This window comes from Anopheles coustani, chromosome 2 (assembly GCF_943734705.1).
Source record: "Anopheles coustani chromosome 2, idAnoCousDA_361_x.2, whole genome shotgun sequence".
Classification (NCBI taxonomy): domain Eukaryota; kingdom Metazoa; phylum Arthropoda; class Insecta; order Diptera; family Culicidae; genus Anopheles; species Anopheles coustani.
In genome coordinates this window covers 89,877,055-89,895,551 of record NC_071289.1, presented here as the reverse complement: position 1 = coordinate 89,895,551, position 18,497 = coordinate 89,877,055, and the positions used below count along the sequence as shown (strand labels likewise).

At 44.8% G+C, this 18,497-nt stretch overlaps 1 protein-coding gene across 1 annotated transcript in view; it reads right to left on the bottom strand.

The window, feature by feature from the left end:
• LOC131261838 (semaphorin-2A-like) overlaps nucleotides 1–18,497 on the bottom strand; it is a 171,649-nt gene that overhangs the window by 44,876 nt on the left and 108,276 nt on the right. The window contains exon 4 of the mRNA XM_058263679.1: nucleotides 8,973–9,041. Within this exon, the coding sequence (XP_058119662.1) occupies nucleotides 8,973–9,041 (69 nt within the window). The remainder of the gene's footprint in view (nucleotides 1–8,972; nucleotides 9,042–18,497) is intronic.

Sequence of the window (18,497 nt, the reverse complement as noted above, 5' to 3'; positions counted from 1 at the left end):
AACAAACTCATCTATCTCTCTAAACACATTCTCTCGGAAATAATACACGATTGCAGAAAACAATATCCGTTGTGAGCAATTTGTAGATGACTCAGCTTCTTTTCTGCACTTTGACAAAACTTTTCCCATGTAGAGTGTACAACACCGATGAGAAGCTCAACAAAAAGCGGTGGGCAGTTGATCACTTTTTCCCTATTGTTCGGGAAGTGGCAAAAGCTTCTCGGATGGACCGTAAAGTACGGTAGACAAGGTAAAGAAAATGCCCATCCCGAACCCCATTTTGTTCAACTTCGCTTCGCTAATCTCGTTTGACGGAGCATGATAACGAAAAAGCAAAAGAAAAAAAGAACCTCATGCTCAAAATGATTCTTCAATTTTTCTCACACACATTCCATCAAACATGCGACCGCGACGAAGAGCGGTTGAAGTGTTTGTTGTTCAACGGCGATGCCGATGACTGTGGAAACAAGAAGCTTAGGCTTCCAGTTTAGGCTTCCACAGCACACACACACAACCGACTGAAGAGTGCGTGTCCTGAAAACTAAACCAATTTCCGCCTGCGCCAATTTTCGAAGATGTAGACACGCACGCTGTATTTTTCTTTCGGAATTCCCCCCCAGATCGGTGTATTTCCTTCGTTTGGACACGCGTGCCAGTGCGTCCGTGCGTGCATATTTTCACTCGAACGAGGTCCTAGGCCTAGGGGGAACTAGCGTGCACGTAGCCCCGATTCATGGGAAATTTTCTACATGCAGAGCGATGTAGTGGAGCGCTTCTGTAATGATTAGAAAGAAAGAACCTCTAGCCGTAACGGGGGGGCATTGGCGAAGGCTTGAGGGAACACAGCATTTCGGCACACAATACGAGGCCGGTGTTTTTTAAGCGAGAATCGTTTACGGACGCATTCCAGCGACGGGGTTTTCCCCTAGTCATGCAAGTAAATTGATTTTTATACGTGTTATACGGAGGCAAAATTTGAATTTTTCGCACTTGATGAGCATTTTCGATGCGAAGAATAAGCTCTACCGGCTGGGCTACCAACATGTCCTACTACCTCGAAAGCCTACGTGTTTCGGTTCAGCTTTTATCCATAACGAACGTATCCGTTTTGAAGCGGCCCGATGTATAAAGGAAAACCACACAAAATCTGCGTTACAGCCGTGCGCAAGCAAAACTGGAGTTAACAGTACGATTACGAATCAACAGGGAAGCGCACGATCCACCATCGTCAGCATATGGCTCGGAGCCGTCGAAGGCACGCGTGGTGATTGGTATGATTTCTTTACTCAAGAAACCCCGATGCTGTCGGCCTTAAGAACAAAAACTGAGCCTCTAGGTTGAGGGAGGGCGTAAAGATGCCGCAACGGAGAGGTAGAAAAGCCCATAAATGATCACGTTCTGCAAGCAAACGCGCATTTGTCTAGCAATCACACATAAATTTCAATCACCAGCGGCACTCCGGGATGGCCTACGGTATTGTTTCATGCTGTTGCCGCCCCAGGAGTGTTTGCCTCCCAGAGCCTACTGGGACAATCTTGTGGCGGTGTGCGTCTCAATTATGAATGCTGATTTGCAAACTAAACCATTAGACTCGTGTATGAAGCAAGATACCATCGCTGTACGATTGCCATTGGGCTTGCAGCGGGCAGACTTTCAAGTAAATATTGATCGAAATCAATTTGTTTGATTGTATTTAAAGTGTAATTGCATTTGCAACATAAATCAACAGAAATAATATTGTCTTACGAAACCTTGGTGTGTGGTACCATGGAGATTTTATTTGAATGATTTACATCACAATGTGTGAAAGGTGGATACGTGTTTCACAAATATTTTTATTTATAGAAAAATTCAATCAACAATAAAATATATCCATACACACTGGATCAAATTATTCGCTCTTAAAACAAAAACCAATAGAACCAGATGAGAACAAAGCTATGATAATAGGTTCAAAGCATGTCATGCATATTCCTAACCTGATTTTTTTACAATTTTTCTGCTTGGTAACCTCGAGGCGAGTTTCCCGAGAATCGTGAGCGGTCATGAATAAACTAACAATATTTCACTCATGTCGTGTACACATTGTTACTTACAAACCTATTATCCTAGCAGATATGTTACTGTTGTTTACATGACAAGATTGGTCTCGGTTGGAAAAATACACGCACCGCACGATGTAACTGGGGGTTTTTGCGTAATTTTTCCATCATTTACCAATTCCTGCTAGAGCCATTTACATTTCTATCAGGTGTACTACTATTCATGGAGTCGTGAATGTTTTTTGAATATTTCGTTTTTTGTCCACTCCCGGCGTATCTGCATTTCGCGTTGGTCCAAATTTTAAAATATTTTGAGCACCACAACAGCGTCCTTGCCAATTATACTACGTTGTACGTCGTCCTGTGCACCACCCGGTGGGCCCGGGGTTGCGAGCTCCATTGACCTACATCCGGATTTATTTATGCTTCCGTGCACAAATGCGCATCGCTGTGTGTCTATGTGCACCACTGTCCATGCCCGAAAAACATAGCGTCTCTTTTCTTTTCGCTCTGCTCACTCGGTTTACTATCGGAGTGGAATAATTAAAATATTTTGCAAATTTGCATACCACACACACACACGCACACACACACATGCATGGCCCTTCCATGCCGAGCGCAACGGACAAAAAGGCATCGGGCAAACACAAACACCGACCAACCACTTGGACACGCAAACGCACCGTGAAGCACACCGACATTGAGATAGAAGAGGTCATCGGAGAGGGGTAAAAATAATGGCAACTTTATGTATCTTTCGCATTGAGCAACTTTTTCACTTGCACTAAAACAATTGGGCTTCATTAGAATCAAGGAAAACTAGGTACACAAAAGTTTGCACACTAGAAACGAAACGAAAAAAAGATTTAAGCAGCACTGAAAAACGGGAGCTGTTTATTACACTTGGAAAAAGTATCTTGATTTTAGATGAATGAACGATTTTTGGAACGAGTCGTTAACGAGAGTGAACGATCACTGAACGAGTAAAAAGAGTTACCTTACTACGCAAAGGATACACAATAGAAAAGTTTTACACCACTAGAATTAGGAACAATCCAGATTCGAAGTTGGCTTTCACCGAAGTTTTTTTTTTAGCAATATTGAAAACTCGGGTTTTACTGTCCACAGGAGGATTTATAATGAACGCTGTCGATCCTTGAACAAAAGTAGTAAATAACAAAAAAAAAAAGAAATCAACATGACGTAGGCAAAACTGGAGAAAGTTTTCCAGAAAGGTATCCGATCGGGCACGAAACTATGTGCTAAAAGGTTCCAAACTTCTATTCAGCACTTTTTCGTACGTTAAAAGACCACACCGTTTGAGGTTGTTAAGACCCTTATTTCGTACCGTTGTGGCAAACAGTTGTTTAATAGAACGGTTGCAAAACGTCCGGTTTGTGGTAAGGTTCACAAACATTCCGTGGTCGGAAGGGATGGCAAAAAAGATTACTGTAGCTCACTGGCCTTTCACTGGCGATAATTGGTCCCAATCGATCCAATCTGGGTGCGAGGAGGCAGCACAGGGTTGGAATAATTTATGTCCCTGGAACGTACACGGCTTAGCTCGGACAGTTCGAAAACAATGGAGAACGTTAGAGAAGCGGTCGAGTGAGTTTCAAATTAAACTGTTCAATCAAAATAAATTCACTTCATCGCGTTCGGTTTATCGGAGCAGATCGAAGGCGGGGAAAATACGTTCAACGAGCACTTTCCTTAACTTTCCACTTTCAACAAGCACAGCTGACCGCCATTCCATCTAAATGGCACAGAAAGTTAGCATACAGTTGGTCGTTTAAAAATTAAAATCAAGAACATATCGTACCCACTCGGGTTGCAGTGCAATCGTCCAGAGCTAGTGGCGTTAACAGCCCCGAGGCGAGTGTTGCTTCAATGTGTCAAAGTTGTAATCAATTCATGCAACCGAGCGTTTGCGGAAGGATTTTCCATGAGGCAAGACCAGTGGCATCGCGTGGGGAAGGTTTCAACAGTGTGATAAAGCGAAAGGTGACCGAGCAATTGAAAATGAAGCAAATAAGGGTCTGCTAACGGAAAGCTGCAAATACTATCCTATCTACGAACTCCTCGTGGTCCGGAAGAGATAGTTCTTGCTCTTCAGCCTACAAGGAGGACGATCCTAACACACACACACACACCCACACACATCCGGTGGTGGTTATTAACGTCAATGAATTTTAATGAGACACCGACTCGAAAGGGTAGCGCACTCCGTCGTGTTGCTTCAGTTGATGTTTTGCTATAGAGTTTTCTTCTCCACCTTCAAATGTCGCACTCTCCGACGGTTGTGGTTAGTGAAGTAACATCCTTGACCACAACGATGGCTAATACGCGCTCAGCGTGACGCTTAGAATGGCACGAAAGGCGAAGCAGTTCCTCCCTATCCCCCAAAGCTAGATCATAACGGCCATGTAGTACGTGGATTATGTTTTGACGACCATCGGAGGAATCCGGTCCGTAAAGATGTTCGGTGACGTTGTTTGGGGCCATTCACCATGTCCTACACGACGTCCATTGGGACGTTGGAGTCGTCCTGCTGAGTCGTCCTACGTCTACTACACACAGGGACTTTCTTATCTTGTTGCGTGAATTATTTACGACACAGTGGAGGATATACCGGAGATTTTGGTACTTCGGCGAGGTGACGATGGGTACAATAGGCAAGATAGCGGAGCTTTAGTGTCATCATTTGTTCGCTACATGTCATATTAATTGAAATATCTGTAGGTCTTTTCGCCGAATCCAATTTGTTTGCTGTTCGTCTTTAAGACAATAAAACGAGGCGAGGAAATTTATTCATTCATTTATTCTTTAATATTTTCCCCCGTAATATTATATCTTAAATTCGCACAAAACACTTCTTGAGCACGAAGTTGAAAAAGTAGCATTTTGTTTCCTTTGCCAGTGCTTCTTGCCCATAAAAAAGCACTCGAACCTTCGCCAAGAAATTCGAAGTCGTGAGTGCTAGAACGCGTAGATAATTTATGTCCGGCATGATTAACTTTTGCCCGATAGCTTTCCAGTCCCCTCCCTCCCCCCTCCTCCCCACCGATACCGACACGAAGCGTGATGGTGCGTTGAGCTGCTTATCGGGAAATAATTTTCAATTTAGTAGTTCATAAATTTGTTACCATTTTTTTTCCACCCTACAAGCACTCACCAACCATCGACTCTTCGCCCACGCCTTGTCGCTGTTATCCTCGGGGCACTTTGGCCGTGATTCCCCCAACTCTCCTGCGCCGTCGAGCGTCACCGTTCATTTGGTGGGGTACGATTTATGTATTAAGTTTTCATACCGCCATTTGTGAGGGTAGCTTCCCCCGTGTCAAACGTAGCGTCGATATTAGCGGAAAAAAGAAAAAATCACTACGCCCGATAAAAAACCACGCTTAATGCAGCTCCTCCGCAGCGGGGAAAACGCCGTTTGCACCGAAGGAAACGAATTGCGGTTCACAATGAGCATCGGTAGCGTTGACAGGGAGGGACGACGAGAGTGAAGGAAGTTGCGAAACGTTAACGTCGGCTTCGATTTGCTGGTACATACAAGCAAACCCAATGGCTTTTCCGTCCAACGATTGCCACACGCTCACCGCACGCTTGTAAATGATTTTCATGAGCAAACTTTTGGACAGCTATATCTTTATTTCCTTTTGCCGGGTGCCTTTAGGTAGAGTGAGTTTTGGTTATCCATTTTCTGGTCCCTACACTAGAGCTCGGGGGGCGCACAAAAGCACGCTTTGTGTCCGGCTGTAAAATTGCAAGCGTCGGTCAAATCCGACCGTCAACCTCGTCCGGGGGCAAAGACGCTGATGGAAACTAAAAGTTAAAAGCCATTCGAATCCAGTCCATTCTGACCATGTCAACAAACTGGTGCCCTTCCCCTCTATTCTGCATTCATTTACATACGATTTAACGAGCAGCTTAAACACACGACGAAATGATGCGGGGGGAAGGGCAATAGTCCTGCATTGGCCGGTTAGCAGTTCCGTGAACACCCGTACAACAGCATCATTCATCAGCCCACTGTTGTCCAGCTTAAGCCGCCCCGGAAATGGACAACGAAAACCGATAACGTCAACCCGGGATTGACTGACTTCATGGCGACACACTGCTGGCTGGCTTTATCCAGAAGAAGGAGTAGGTTCTCAACTTTTTGACTCGACTCGACGACGACAACGACGAATGTTCGCCAACGGAACCATTTCCGATTCAAATTTGTATGAAAATCAGTCCACTCCCCTGTCTCCCTGCAAAAGGGAAACGACATGGACGAAAAATAATAGCAAACGCTCACAAGGAAGAATGCTGACCAAGTGGAAATGCTGTCCTTTGGTACGTTTGTTTTTTTTTTTTTGTATCTTTCTCCGGACGACCGGAGTCTCCATTCTGCTCTTCCCAGAGTGCGTCAATAAACTTCCGAACGACACAATCGAAGCGAAACCGGAAATGGTGCTCACGAGGGCGCTTCCATCCATTCCCTGGTATTGTTGTCTATCACATAAAGATGACTAACAGGAGATAGAGCTTGGTCCAGAGCTGAGCCAGAAACCCCCGGCATCAAGATATCTAAAGAAATCCATACGTTACGCATGGCTGAGCAATCGGAGGCTGGGGCTGAACTCGGATCGAACGTGTTTGCATGGTTTGTGCAAGGGGTTTTATAGCGTGACTCATACCGGAAATGCAAGTGAAGCTAGGAAAAGCGAAGGTAAACTCATCCATTTTGGATAGCCAACTTCATCTTGATTTAAATACAACGTTTCGGCAAGGGAAGTCTTCTTTCAAACATGATCCAATTAATGTTTGCCCCAGAACTTGAAGACTTTGCAGAAACTGGACAACATTCACTTGATGTGGAAGGTTTCTAAGAAGACTAAAAATCAATTCACACCGTTGTCCGCATCGCCCTCGGGGGTTACTGTGCGTGTCTATCCATTATTTCGAGCGGCATGAAACCGCAGCGAGCTTCGTGAAACGACGTACAAACAACCAAACACAGCGTCAACTATTTGCGAACTGAAAATCGGACGAGGTGAGAGATGAAGGTAGGATTTTCCAACGCAATTTCCCTGCCACACACCGGCACCATTTGACACCGTATCATGCCATCATGGTCGCCGTGATTTCGAGTGTTGCGTACGTCGTTTACTTGCTAATTCGCAACCAAACGGAACGGACCAGACCAACGCCACACGTACGCGCGCGATGTCTTGTGAGAAATGTGGTATTTGCGGATAGGCCCATAAATTAGCACGGATCGTACCATAAATTCCATGAGACAATTGAGTAAATATTTTAACTTTCTATCTCCCCAAACCCAAACATATCTGTCCGTGGACGCGAGGGCGTCTTCTTGTCAGGGTTGGGGTATGGTGTGGCAAAGGATGTGTGTGTGTGCCCGAGATATTACCTCGACAAGCTGCCATTTGACTACCTTTCCGTGCGCTTGAATATTTCACTTCCGGAGATGCGCATCGATACAACGCATCCCGGCAAAGGATTCCTTCCGGCGCGTCCGTCGATGCGTGTGGGCATGAAGGTGGGGGAGGTTCTTTATTCCATAATCCATTCCCTTTCGTATACGTTATCGTCCAAGTACGCCTCACCTCAAGTCCAAGAGTGAGGAGGTTTGATTCTGACGAAGCACCGTGGCATAACATTTACCTTTGGACTTACGCTCTTTTGGCACCAACTTTCCCTTTGGTAAGAGAGAACTCCGCTAGAATATTTCATACGAATCTCCAAGCACTCCGTTATGTATGAAAGAGCAAACAACACCCAACATTCTGGATAACTTTTCTTAAAGTAAATTTCGCTCTCCATCTGCTTGAGGATTTCTTAAAGAAGTTGGCCATGAGCTCGGAGAAGAGAAAGTTTTGCTAAGAATTTATATGATTACTGCATCAATGTACTGTCTCGTTTTTTTCCTCTCGTTTCGATTGTTGAATACAACTGGCTAAAGCATCCATTAAGGAGGACAATTGATGGCATGCCTAAAGGTGGACTGTTTCTGCATTCGTTTATTCCTTTCCTCGACGCGTGTTTCGAAGAATTACTTCACCGGTACCTTTTTTCCGCCTAGACAGGTAGGATCCTGACTTTTCCTAACCATCGTGTCACTCAGATCCCCTCCCGCACCGAAACGCTACCAACCCGATGGACAGGAAGTGTTCAACCCATGGCTTCAGAGGCCAGAGGTCCCAATATACGGAAAAGAAAGAAAAGTTTCCCAGTAAACTCATCCTACCCCGGGTGGCGGGCATTGCTAGCACGAGACACCATGATTGTGTTCCAGTGCGACCACTTTTCAGACAAACTTTACCATCTGCTTCACCCCCTCCCCCGTTACTACCCCGTTTTCCATCGACCGCCACACGGCAATGTTCCAGCCGATTCCAGCGGCAGGAAGATAAATGGTCGACAGATTGCAATTTATTTGCTCTGCTGCACTGATTTAAAGTGCGAAGATGCTGCCATCGGGTACAAAAGTCACCAGCTTGGTGGTGGCAGGGTCCTGTTAAAGGTGGGATGAGATTGTCGGAAACTCCCGGCAGCTCGTAGTTGTTGAGAGACAGACGATACCGACCAAACACAGGACAGACAATGCAACAAAGAGGCTATAGGCAAAGTTTATCTCCTGCGTTTGCCTACTTTGAGGAGGTCGTCAGTTAAAAAAAATCCCTTGCCTAACATTGATATGCAATAAGGAAGAACTTCAACTGCGTTCATTCATTCATTCTTCTAAGCAACTGCCAACATTATGGGGTATGGAGGAGATATTATTTAAAATTATACTCATCAGGTAGAATGACATTGATTAACTCCTTGTAAAACCCGTACGATTTGTATCCAAACGAACACCAACACCATCACTTCACAGTGATTTAAAGCACGTATAAATATTGAAGCACTTACCTCACTCTTGCCCTTTGACACACAGTTGCGGATATCGGAGCTGGTCGGGTCCAGGACGATAGTGTCACGCTGAAAGAAAAGAGTGCAAGAAAAACGATTAAACATTAAAACACTAAACACGGATGATTTGCTGGAATGAAGATGATCAAAGGTGATTAGCGGAGCCCTCATAATCTAAGCTTGCGGCGGGATAATCTCACAGTGATGATGGAAGATTAAACAAGTTTACCATCGCTAATTAACGACATCTTGAAGACGGTGCGTACTTATTTGCCGAAGGCAGACAAACAAGAAGGAACTATATAGAAAGCAGCCACCGATGTTTGTGCGGGCCCGCATTATCCGCTTAATGATTGAATCGGATTGCATACGTCCAGTAAGCCGACGCTTTGAAGCGGGGCAATTAACATGAATCGATGATTTACTATCAAATCAAAGGAAACTATGGAAAGGAATTTATTCGAAATCATTATGAACTTGTCTGTCGATTGATTTGGTTAAATTATTAAATTAATTTGTAATCTTAAATCCATTCTTTAAAAATTTAAAATCCTAGATTACCGAAATCAAATTGGCTAGTAGTTGTGACAGTTTTTTAGTTCTCTACTAACACGTAAGGCACACCCCAATATCTCCACAACGTCGTCCTGTGCATAATTGACAGGTAATTTACAATAAATCAAAGAACCTAATTAAATTTTAAAACTCACTCTAGCGTACACTCAAGTACCATCACCATCACCATCATCATCATCATCATGATCATCACCACCTACGTAAAGGGAAGTTTTTCCCCTTTTTCCTCCGGACGTTGGCTCGTTAATGCCCGAACATGCTCGGGCGAGCACACATTTTTGTCCAACGCGGGGTAAAGGTAAAATTCTTTACCCTACCCCCAAAAAAGGGTTGGTCCGGGACAAATTTTCGGAATGAAAATGGTATTTTAAGGAAAATGCCAATCGCAAAATCGAACCCTCGGCGAAGGACCGCGCGACGTTCCGAGGTGAAACGCGGCATATCAAACACGTCCGAGGATGGATGTACAGAGGGGGCCAGGCCAGGGCTTTTTCATCTCTTAGTGGTGTTCGTACTGCGTGTGTTCGTGCGTCCCTGCCTAACATGAAACCCGACGATGCTTCCCCTGGCGTTATGCTTGGGTTACGAATCTTGAACATTATGGACAAAAGGGTCTCTCACCGTTAATTTGTTCCACGCCGATAACTTTCGGTGGCGACGAACAACACGCAGTCCGGAGTCTGCGATAATGAACAGGTGGGTGGTGTTTGAATGGGAGGAACGTGGCACGAAGGGGGGAGCAGGGGGGAGGTGACAAATCGGGGTTCGTTATCGTTATTAAATAGTTTGGTTTTCCCAACGATTTTCAGCCTTTTGCTGAGGCTGGGTCTCAATATCTGATTATCACCTTTTATCAATCAGAGGAGATTGATTTCACACGAATTAACCTAGACGAGGCATTCCCGGAGTGACAAGAGCATATTAATAAGGCAATGTCATTTGCGTTTACATAGCATTCAAAGGTGCTTTCTTATAAGATTAATCGTATCTCAAAACAATCAATCTGACTTGCACAAGCGAACTCGAAAGTGTGCTATTTAACACATGAATTAACCTCACGAAAGTTCCTTTTCAATGTTGGCTAAGGATATTGGCAAACAAACAAAACCGAAATTAGAATTGAGGAGGGTAAATCGCATTACTTGGTACAAGATGGCCAAAGCCGTTCGGTCATTGATTTATCCACTGTATTTATCCGAACAAAGGCTCTCCCCTCTATTCTAATCGAAGCCCTTGTGGCAGCCTTAATTCTAACCACGTCCAACAAACCATTATCCTGCGAGCGTTCGAAAAGTAGAGATTTAATTAAAATCGTACAACACCCTCCCTCCCACCGTCCCGAGTTTTCTCTCCTCAAACCCAGCGGGCCGAGGCAAATGAAAACAACAATTCGATAATTCCAAAATAAAAATACTTTCACTGGGATTCACGCCATTTGTTCTTTGCCAAGGGGCGTCCTGTAAAATCCTGATTTGGCTAAGCTGTTCGCACGAGAGGATGGGATGAGGAGGTCGGTCGGGCGTGTTCACCCAAACACTTTCCCTCCGGTGAAAAATGTGCTATCAAGCGCCTCGTTAGGGTAGGAACTCACGACGCAACGCACCCCTCCCTCTCTGCTAAACAGGCCAAAACCACACTGTTTTTCCGTGCGCAAGCAGCCTCCTTCGCGAAAAGCAACCGAACGAATACTTTATTAAAACTTTTTACAAATGCTGACACTAATTAAAATCGTGTTCTTTCGTGCCAACTTCCCACCGAGTTTTCCGGCCTCTGAACTGAACTTCAATCGCGATCGGGAGAACCGGGAAAGACGCGTACCCTAGAGGGTGGCCGGGCATGAATGAGGGGGACAGCTTTTCCCCGAGGGCATTTCGGGTACGGTTCCGTACCCTCGGTGCGGATTTGAAGCGCCACCAATCGAGTCCACCCGCGCGCGACTGACATTTGTTGTACCGTTTGTTGAATATTTATTTGCGATTAGAAATTAGACATTTTTCCACCCTCGGGGGGTTGTTGTACATTACTCGAGGAAGCGTGTGCTGGGAGACTGGGTAAAACCTGCAGGACAGATGTTTTCGCACCGCCCTTCCCATTCGCACCCCTCGCCGGGAAAATCAAGGATTTGCAAACCTCCCAAAATTGCGCTTTTCCTGACAATCAGTCTCTCTTTTAGAGCACGATTAGGAGTGCCACTTTCCTCCCGCAACATCCCGGATGAAGGCAGTTCATCCATTTTTGGCCTTAGGTGTCGCAATCGTCAACACTTTTAGTACCACCTCCCCCCATCCCTGTTCCTTCGCGAAATGGGAAACTTCCTCGGTTGACAAATGTCACACTGTCGTTGCCGTTGGCGCAAACACTGAGAGAAATTAAATTAGAAACAAATTTTACGCCAAATTTTCCACTCACGCCCTTCCGCCGACCATTTGAGGCACACCTTAGGCGGGAAGGAAAGAACCTTCTAATGATGATCTCCCCGATACGAACTACCTTGCTTTAACGTAAGCTTCAAATATCGACAGGCCAAAGGGCTGGGGGTGTGAAAAGCGGGTTTAAGGAATTCCCTTTTCTTCGAATTTGCTCTTTCCACCTACCACTACCACAAGCGTCGGTGCGATGCCTTGTGGGATTATAAATTGAAAACCATTAATTAGATGTGATTGTGATTAAGAATCGTTGCAAATTGCAAACTTGTTTACCTTCCCCCCTTTGACCTCACGACTCCGTCGTCGTCCCGAGAATGGTCCCCGAAGAAATATGCTTTCTAATTACATACGCATTAATTTCCACCCATCCCACTTTTACCTAAGTTCCGCATGCCTTTCGTCGATTCGGCTTCGGGGAAATCCATTTGGTGGTGGAAAATTTGGCAACACACACACGCGTCGGTGGTGGCGGCCTTTGTTACACCCGGAGTTTCCTTCAGCGACACACGGCCGTTTTAGGCTGATTTGGCAGACCGTCTCAAGGGCTCTCGTACGCACGTGTTACGGGGGTGAGGCTGAATAAAAACCAGATGGTTCCACCAGATTCGACTAATTTTCACCGTAGGCAGCAAAGGGCACCTCCGTTTAGCGGAAATTTGTCGCCGGGCGTGTTTTCCCGGGCCGTGGCATCGTGGTGGTATCGGTAAACTTGAAGTCCCAAAAAACGAGAACCGAAAACCCCACCACTTCCTTTAACAGCGAAACACTTCCGGGCGTTCGGAAATCGGTTTGGCAGCGCCTTTGTTTTCCTCGACGGTCGACGATGGCGACCGCCTTCGAAACCATCATTAAATCAACCACATACACAGGAGGCAAAGTCGTGCTCAAGATGCTGAAAGGGAATGAATTCCTTTCCCTTTAGGTGTGTTGTAAATTTTGGGTAGCAAAGAAAATGCCACTCCCTGCCTCTTTTCTAAGCATCCCCACGAGTAAACAATAGAACGTTCCGGAGGTAGACATTTCGCTCGCTGTGTGCGTGTGTTGACAGTTTAATGAGGAAAATAAAATTTCACCTTTCATCAGCTTCTCCGACCGAAGGTTGCCCAACGCGGAAGGCGCGGGCAAGATGCAATAATTAGATAGCAATCAGCGGAAGCAAAAGGTGCGAAATGGTTCCGAGCAAAAACAGCTCGGCTTTGTGCTGGGCCGGGTCAGGTGCCAGGTGTGCGGGTGTTTTGGCCGGTGGCACTTTGCAAAGTTTGCTCAAGACACCACCACCACCACACCACACGAATCCAAAAAGCATGTCTTTTCCATTAGGCTACGGACAGGACGCCCGCAGGAGAGGCAAGGCGAAAGGCAGGGGAGGAAGAATATTGGTTACGAGGCACAGGCGAGGCTTTTATCGGCTCAAAAATGGTAATTTGTGGAAGAATCAAGAACCTAATGTTGAACAAACGTCGATGTGTATTGTACCATATCTCTGAATCATCGTTTAAGAACCGCCCGAGGTGAAATAATCAATTTCTTTCATAATGGAGTTTTGGAATGGCGAGAAGAGAATAATGTAAGTGAAAACATAGAACCAGCAGATGAAACCTAAATCAGTGTACCGGTTGAGGAGAAACCATATACATAGAATTTTAGAAATTAATAACACATAGAAACAGAAAGCTGGTAACATCCTAATTTCATTGTAATCTCCGTGTCGTTGAGGGACTCAAGACCGAAAGATCTTAAAAACTGTGTGTTTTTACCTTTCGGGACGTGAATTTTAGGGTTTTCTCATTCGCTAGCTGGTAAGCGAAAAGCTGAGGGCCCGGCTTTTTATGAATCCCCAAAAGATTGCTCACGGTGGACATATTTTAGACAATGGCGCTCGCCGAAGCACCGCGTTTCGCTTCACTCACATTTAGCTCACGTTGAGTTTTGATGATCGGATTAGAACCACTTCGAAATTTTCGGACGCACGCCGGTGGGATTAGACAAGCAGCGGTGGGGGGCTTTTCGCATAAAATCTACGAGGCGAATAAAAGGAGTTTCGTTTCGCCGTGGAAAATGAATGAAACCCGATGAAACAACTAAAGGCTTAAGGGTAAGAGGAAAAAAAAAGGAAGAAGGCTTTTCAACATAACCGGATCAAAAAACGCTGTAAAATGAAGCATAAGGCTTGTCTATAGACAATAAAAAGGATAATTTTCTATTGTCACCCAAAAAGGGCTCCGAATTTAATATATTAACCCTAGCGCGTTTCTTTGTTTCGAATGATGTCAAACTCTTTGCGAAGAACTGTTAAAAATCCGATTCAAATTGAAATTGGCTAGCAAAACTCAAAAACCTAGGTTTGGTCTGTCGAATTCTATCAAATATTCCCCTCCGGGAATTTTAATTTCACTCACGTACCAATTCATCAGCGGGAAAATGTCGTATAGGTATGACAAAAGCGAGGAACCAGCTTCACATCCCGGACCTGATCCCTTTCCACTATGCTTGATTTTTTCCTGCTGATTACAGGATTCAAAAAAATAAAAACGCATCTAAATGATTCTCAAACCAGTATATTTTCCACCGGCATTGTCGAAACCTATGCCTATATTCTTTAACTGCTGACATTTATCCCTTGTCAGCTTTTCCGACATCAAGCTACGATTTGTTCTGCATGGCCAGGGCGTCGTTCGTTGACGTCTTCGCGGCATAAAACACACGACCTGTACGGGTGCTACGAAATCCCGTCAACATTTATTATCATTATCAGAACAATTGTTTGGTACTTGTACATGCGGGTCGTAAAAACATTACAGCCGGTTGGGTTGGGAAAACCTTCACCGTTTTCGATTTGGCTTGGCGTTCATGAAAATGCGATGAAAAATGTGCTGCCATCCATATTCCGGCGTAAACTGTGACCGAGCCCTACGGAGAGCAATCAGTTATTATGAACTGTCAGGGAGAAATCAGCATAAATTATGATTTACATGCTCCCACTTGCTCCGTGCCGCGTACGCCCCCCCACCGCCGGGGCATCATCATAATCATCCGCATCAGCGGCACAAAACCCGGCCAAAAAGATAAGGCACCAGAGCCCGCGCGCACGCGGTGAGTTATTGAATTAAATTCTCTCCCGAAACGAGGCTCCATTCGCATGAGTTAGCATCATCATTAACATTCAATGGATGGAACAAGGATATGTGCACCGGGCGGGCGGGCGGGCGGGGGGGTAATGGACGGGAAAGGGGGAAAAGGGATTTATGTGTGCAAATATTTGCTAAACTGTGTACTTGATGAGTGGCGCTGGGAAATCAACTGTCCAGCGGAATGGCAACATATTTCGATTTCGGTGCCGCTCGAAAGGATCCCGAATTCCTGACGGACCGGACAGCACACAGGCAAGAGTGGAAGGAAGGAAGGTGGGGGGATTGAGGCAGCAATTACGCATAGATAATTAACATATCTGAGAACTGAGTTAGAATGGTCCATCCCCGGGGGGAAAAGGCTGTACTCGAAGGGAGGTTGGGAGGGATCGAAGGATGGAAAATGACTTCATCGTGTATTATGCATCAGCAATCAAGCGTTTCATTTGTATGTGCGGGGGGTGGTCCAACCAACTGTGGTGAGGGGAGGAAATTGAACCAGACCAGGGGAAAGGGGGGGGACAGGGGATTGACATTTAGATTTAACAGTGTGTCAGCTGGTTCTCACAGGAAAAGAGGATAACGAATACTGCCTTCCTTCCGACAGCTTGACGGAAGTCTTCCTGTGGCCTTTTCTCGGGCGTGTTCATCCGATGCATCCAAGTTGCTGCATCGATTCGCTGTGCATCCCAAATGCACCAGTCAAATGCTAGTTCTTTGAGTGGCACCTATTCAAATGCAAATTCATTCATCAATCATGCATTGTTTGGTTCTAAAGGTGATGAAACGGCTTTTACGGGCTTTTGTTAATGATTTATAGGCTAATGCTTGGCACACATTTGAATTGTTAACGAGCAAACTTTAAGCCAGGAGCAGGAGATGATTACTATTAAACTTTTTCATTCAGATATAAGTTTAAAAAATTCACAAATCAACAAAACAAATTTTAACTCAACAACACTTCCTTAGCGAAAAAACGATATTACAAACCTCAGCAGAATCAATCAAAAGTTGTTTAACCATATACCAAACATCGATCGGTTCGAGCAATGAAATTTATGCTGTCAAGATAAACCACAACTCTTCTCCTATTGCAGCTGATGCCACTCGATGGTGAAAAAGGGAAAGACAAAAGGAAACTTCGGGAACGAAAAATCTACATAGATAAGCATTTTACTCTTCCTACGTCAACCAGGTAAAGTTTCGTGCATGTTTTAGCATGTGATGAGTAAGGATCAAAAACCTACAAAAAAAAAACTGTGTCCTTCGTTCTCCTTTGGTTCGTGAAGGGTAAAATAAAAATGAACTTTTAAGGTGGCACTTGTAATTTAGGAAGAAAAACTCAGACAGGGGAACGTACGGGAAGGAAACCCTTTTGACAATGAGGCACGATTGTATGTGTGTGCGGGAAACGTGCGAAAACAGCGACGGCTTGTGGTAAAGGCGTCCTAATTTAGTCGAGACTCACTCGACCTACTCAGACGTCCTTCAACACTAGACTGGAGCTACACCACCTCCACCACCACCACCACCACCATCTAGGACGCCAAGGCCAGCGATAGAAACACCCGCTTTTCTACGAAAACTTTCACTACTTGTGTCACCGTTTGCTTTTGCACACACACTTAGCCTAAAGAACCCGAACCCTTTGGAGGCGAAAAATGCAAAAGTAAGCAAGCAAGCCTGTTTTTTTGTTTGCAGCTGATGTTCCCATTACATGCTTGCACTGCCTACTTCTCTGACGTCGGTGGGTCAATGTCTGCCAAAAGACTTTTAATGGCGCCCGTCAAAGGCGGCTCATTGAACCTTTAAGAAACGAAAACGTCACGTTCGTGGAGGCTCTTGACTGCACGATACTTGCATTTGTTGTGTTGGACTAGGTTTTTTTATTTGTGAAATATTGATTGAACATTTATTTCATCTGTTTTGCAAATTTGTGAGAGCAAGTTATTATCACACAAGTGATGTTACATTGAACATAAAAATATGAACTGAATTTGTTATTGTGGTTTGTTGTGTGTGATTGAGTACGATATTTTAATTAAATTATAGAAAAAAATGTATAAAACTAGAACGGATTTGAGGACAATTCCGGTATATCGCAATCAAATGTTACGCAGCATAATGTAGGGGGAACAAAACATATTTCTATACTCATATGTCATATTCCCCTTTTTCATGTCTTTAGTCCTAATAAAAAATGTAACTAAAGGCTACAATGAACATGTGTTTATTAAAAAGGCCTCATTTAGTAAAATAAGTTTTCTTAAAATTGAAATAAATAGCTTTGGCATGATAATAAGGAAGATGAAACCACAAACTGCGAGGAGTAGCTGATGAAAGCCGAAAGCTTCATAAAAACAAAAGCTCATCAGCTTCTGCTCCGATGGTTCGAGCCCTCCCCGCGGCGGCATCACGGGCCACAAGCATTTGCATTTGATTAACGTTGCCGTTAGGAAAACTTTACCCAACCCCCATCTCCCCCTTGGCAGCTAACAAGCCACCGAGAGCAGATACAGGAAGCCGTCAAGAAGCGAAACGATCCGCCTGGGCAGAGTCCATTGAATTCGTAAGAGCTCACTCAGTCAAAATTAATAGCTAAGCGACCGGAGCTTTCCTTCTGCTGCTGTAGCTTCTCACGCCTTTCCCACCCTCCCCCACAGGGTGTTTTCTTTGTCGACGGGGTAGAACAGACTTCGGATGAGAAATGCTTTTCATGTTGACGCAAACATAAGCGGCGCAAAAAGCAACACACTAGTTGCTTGCGAGTAAACAAATCACCTTCATCAAAAAAGCAAAAGGATAACGATGCAGTATCTCTAGCGTTAAAGGAGAGATCTTGCTTTACGGGGCGAGAAACAAAGCGGAAGGCAGTCAATGGGGGGAGGATGAGGGTAAAGTTTTATCCAGTTTTGGGCTGCGGATGAAACAAGTGTCCGACTCGGGTTGGTTGAAGAAAAAAAAAAACATGAGATCCTCTTTTCAAGCAGTCTTGTCTTTTCCCTCTTCTTTATTTGACGTGTAGCTAATACGCCACCGCTGAATATCTCACTCTCTTTTTTTCAATTTATTCTGAAACTTTCTTAACTGACCTTTTTCTGATAGAAAGAAGATTCAAGAGATCTCTCCACAGCCCCCCACAACAATGGATGAAAATCTTACCCTTCAAAAGGTTTGCACGGATGCGAACCATTTGGAAGGAGGGGATGTTTTCCGGTGAGCTTTCTCAAAGCCGTCCCACCAGACGCTAAGATGATCTGAAGAGATCTCGTGCAGCTTACCCGAGGCGAAGGATGGCGAAGGCGAAGCCGATCCGTGAACGAAGAGAAAATCTCCGATGTCAGATTCAGGGTAGCAAACAAGGGAACATCGGGGTACACGCAGACGGCTTCCTC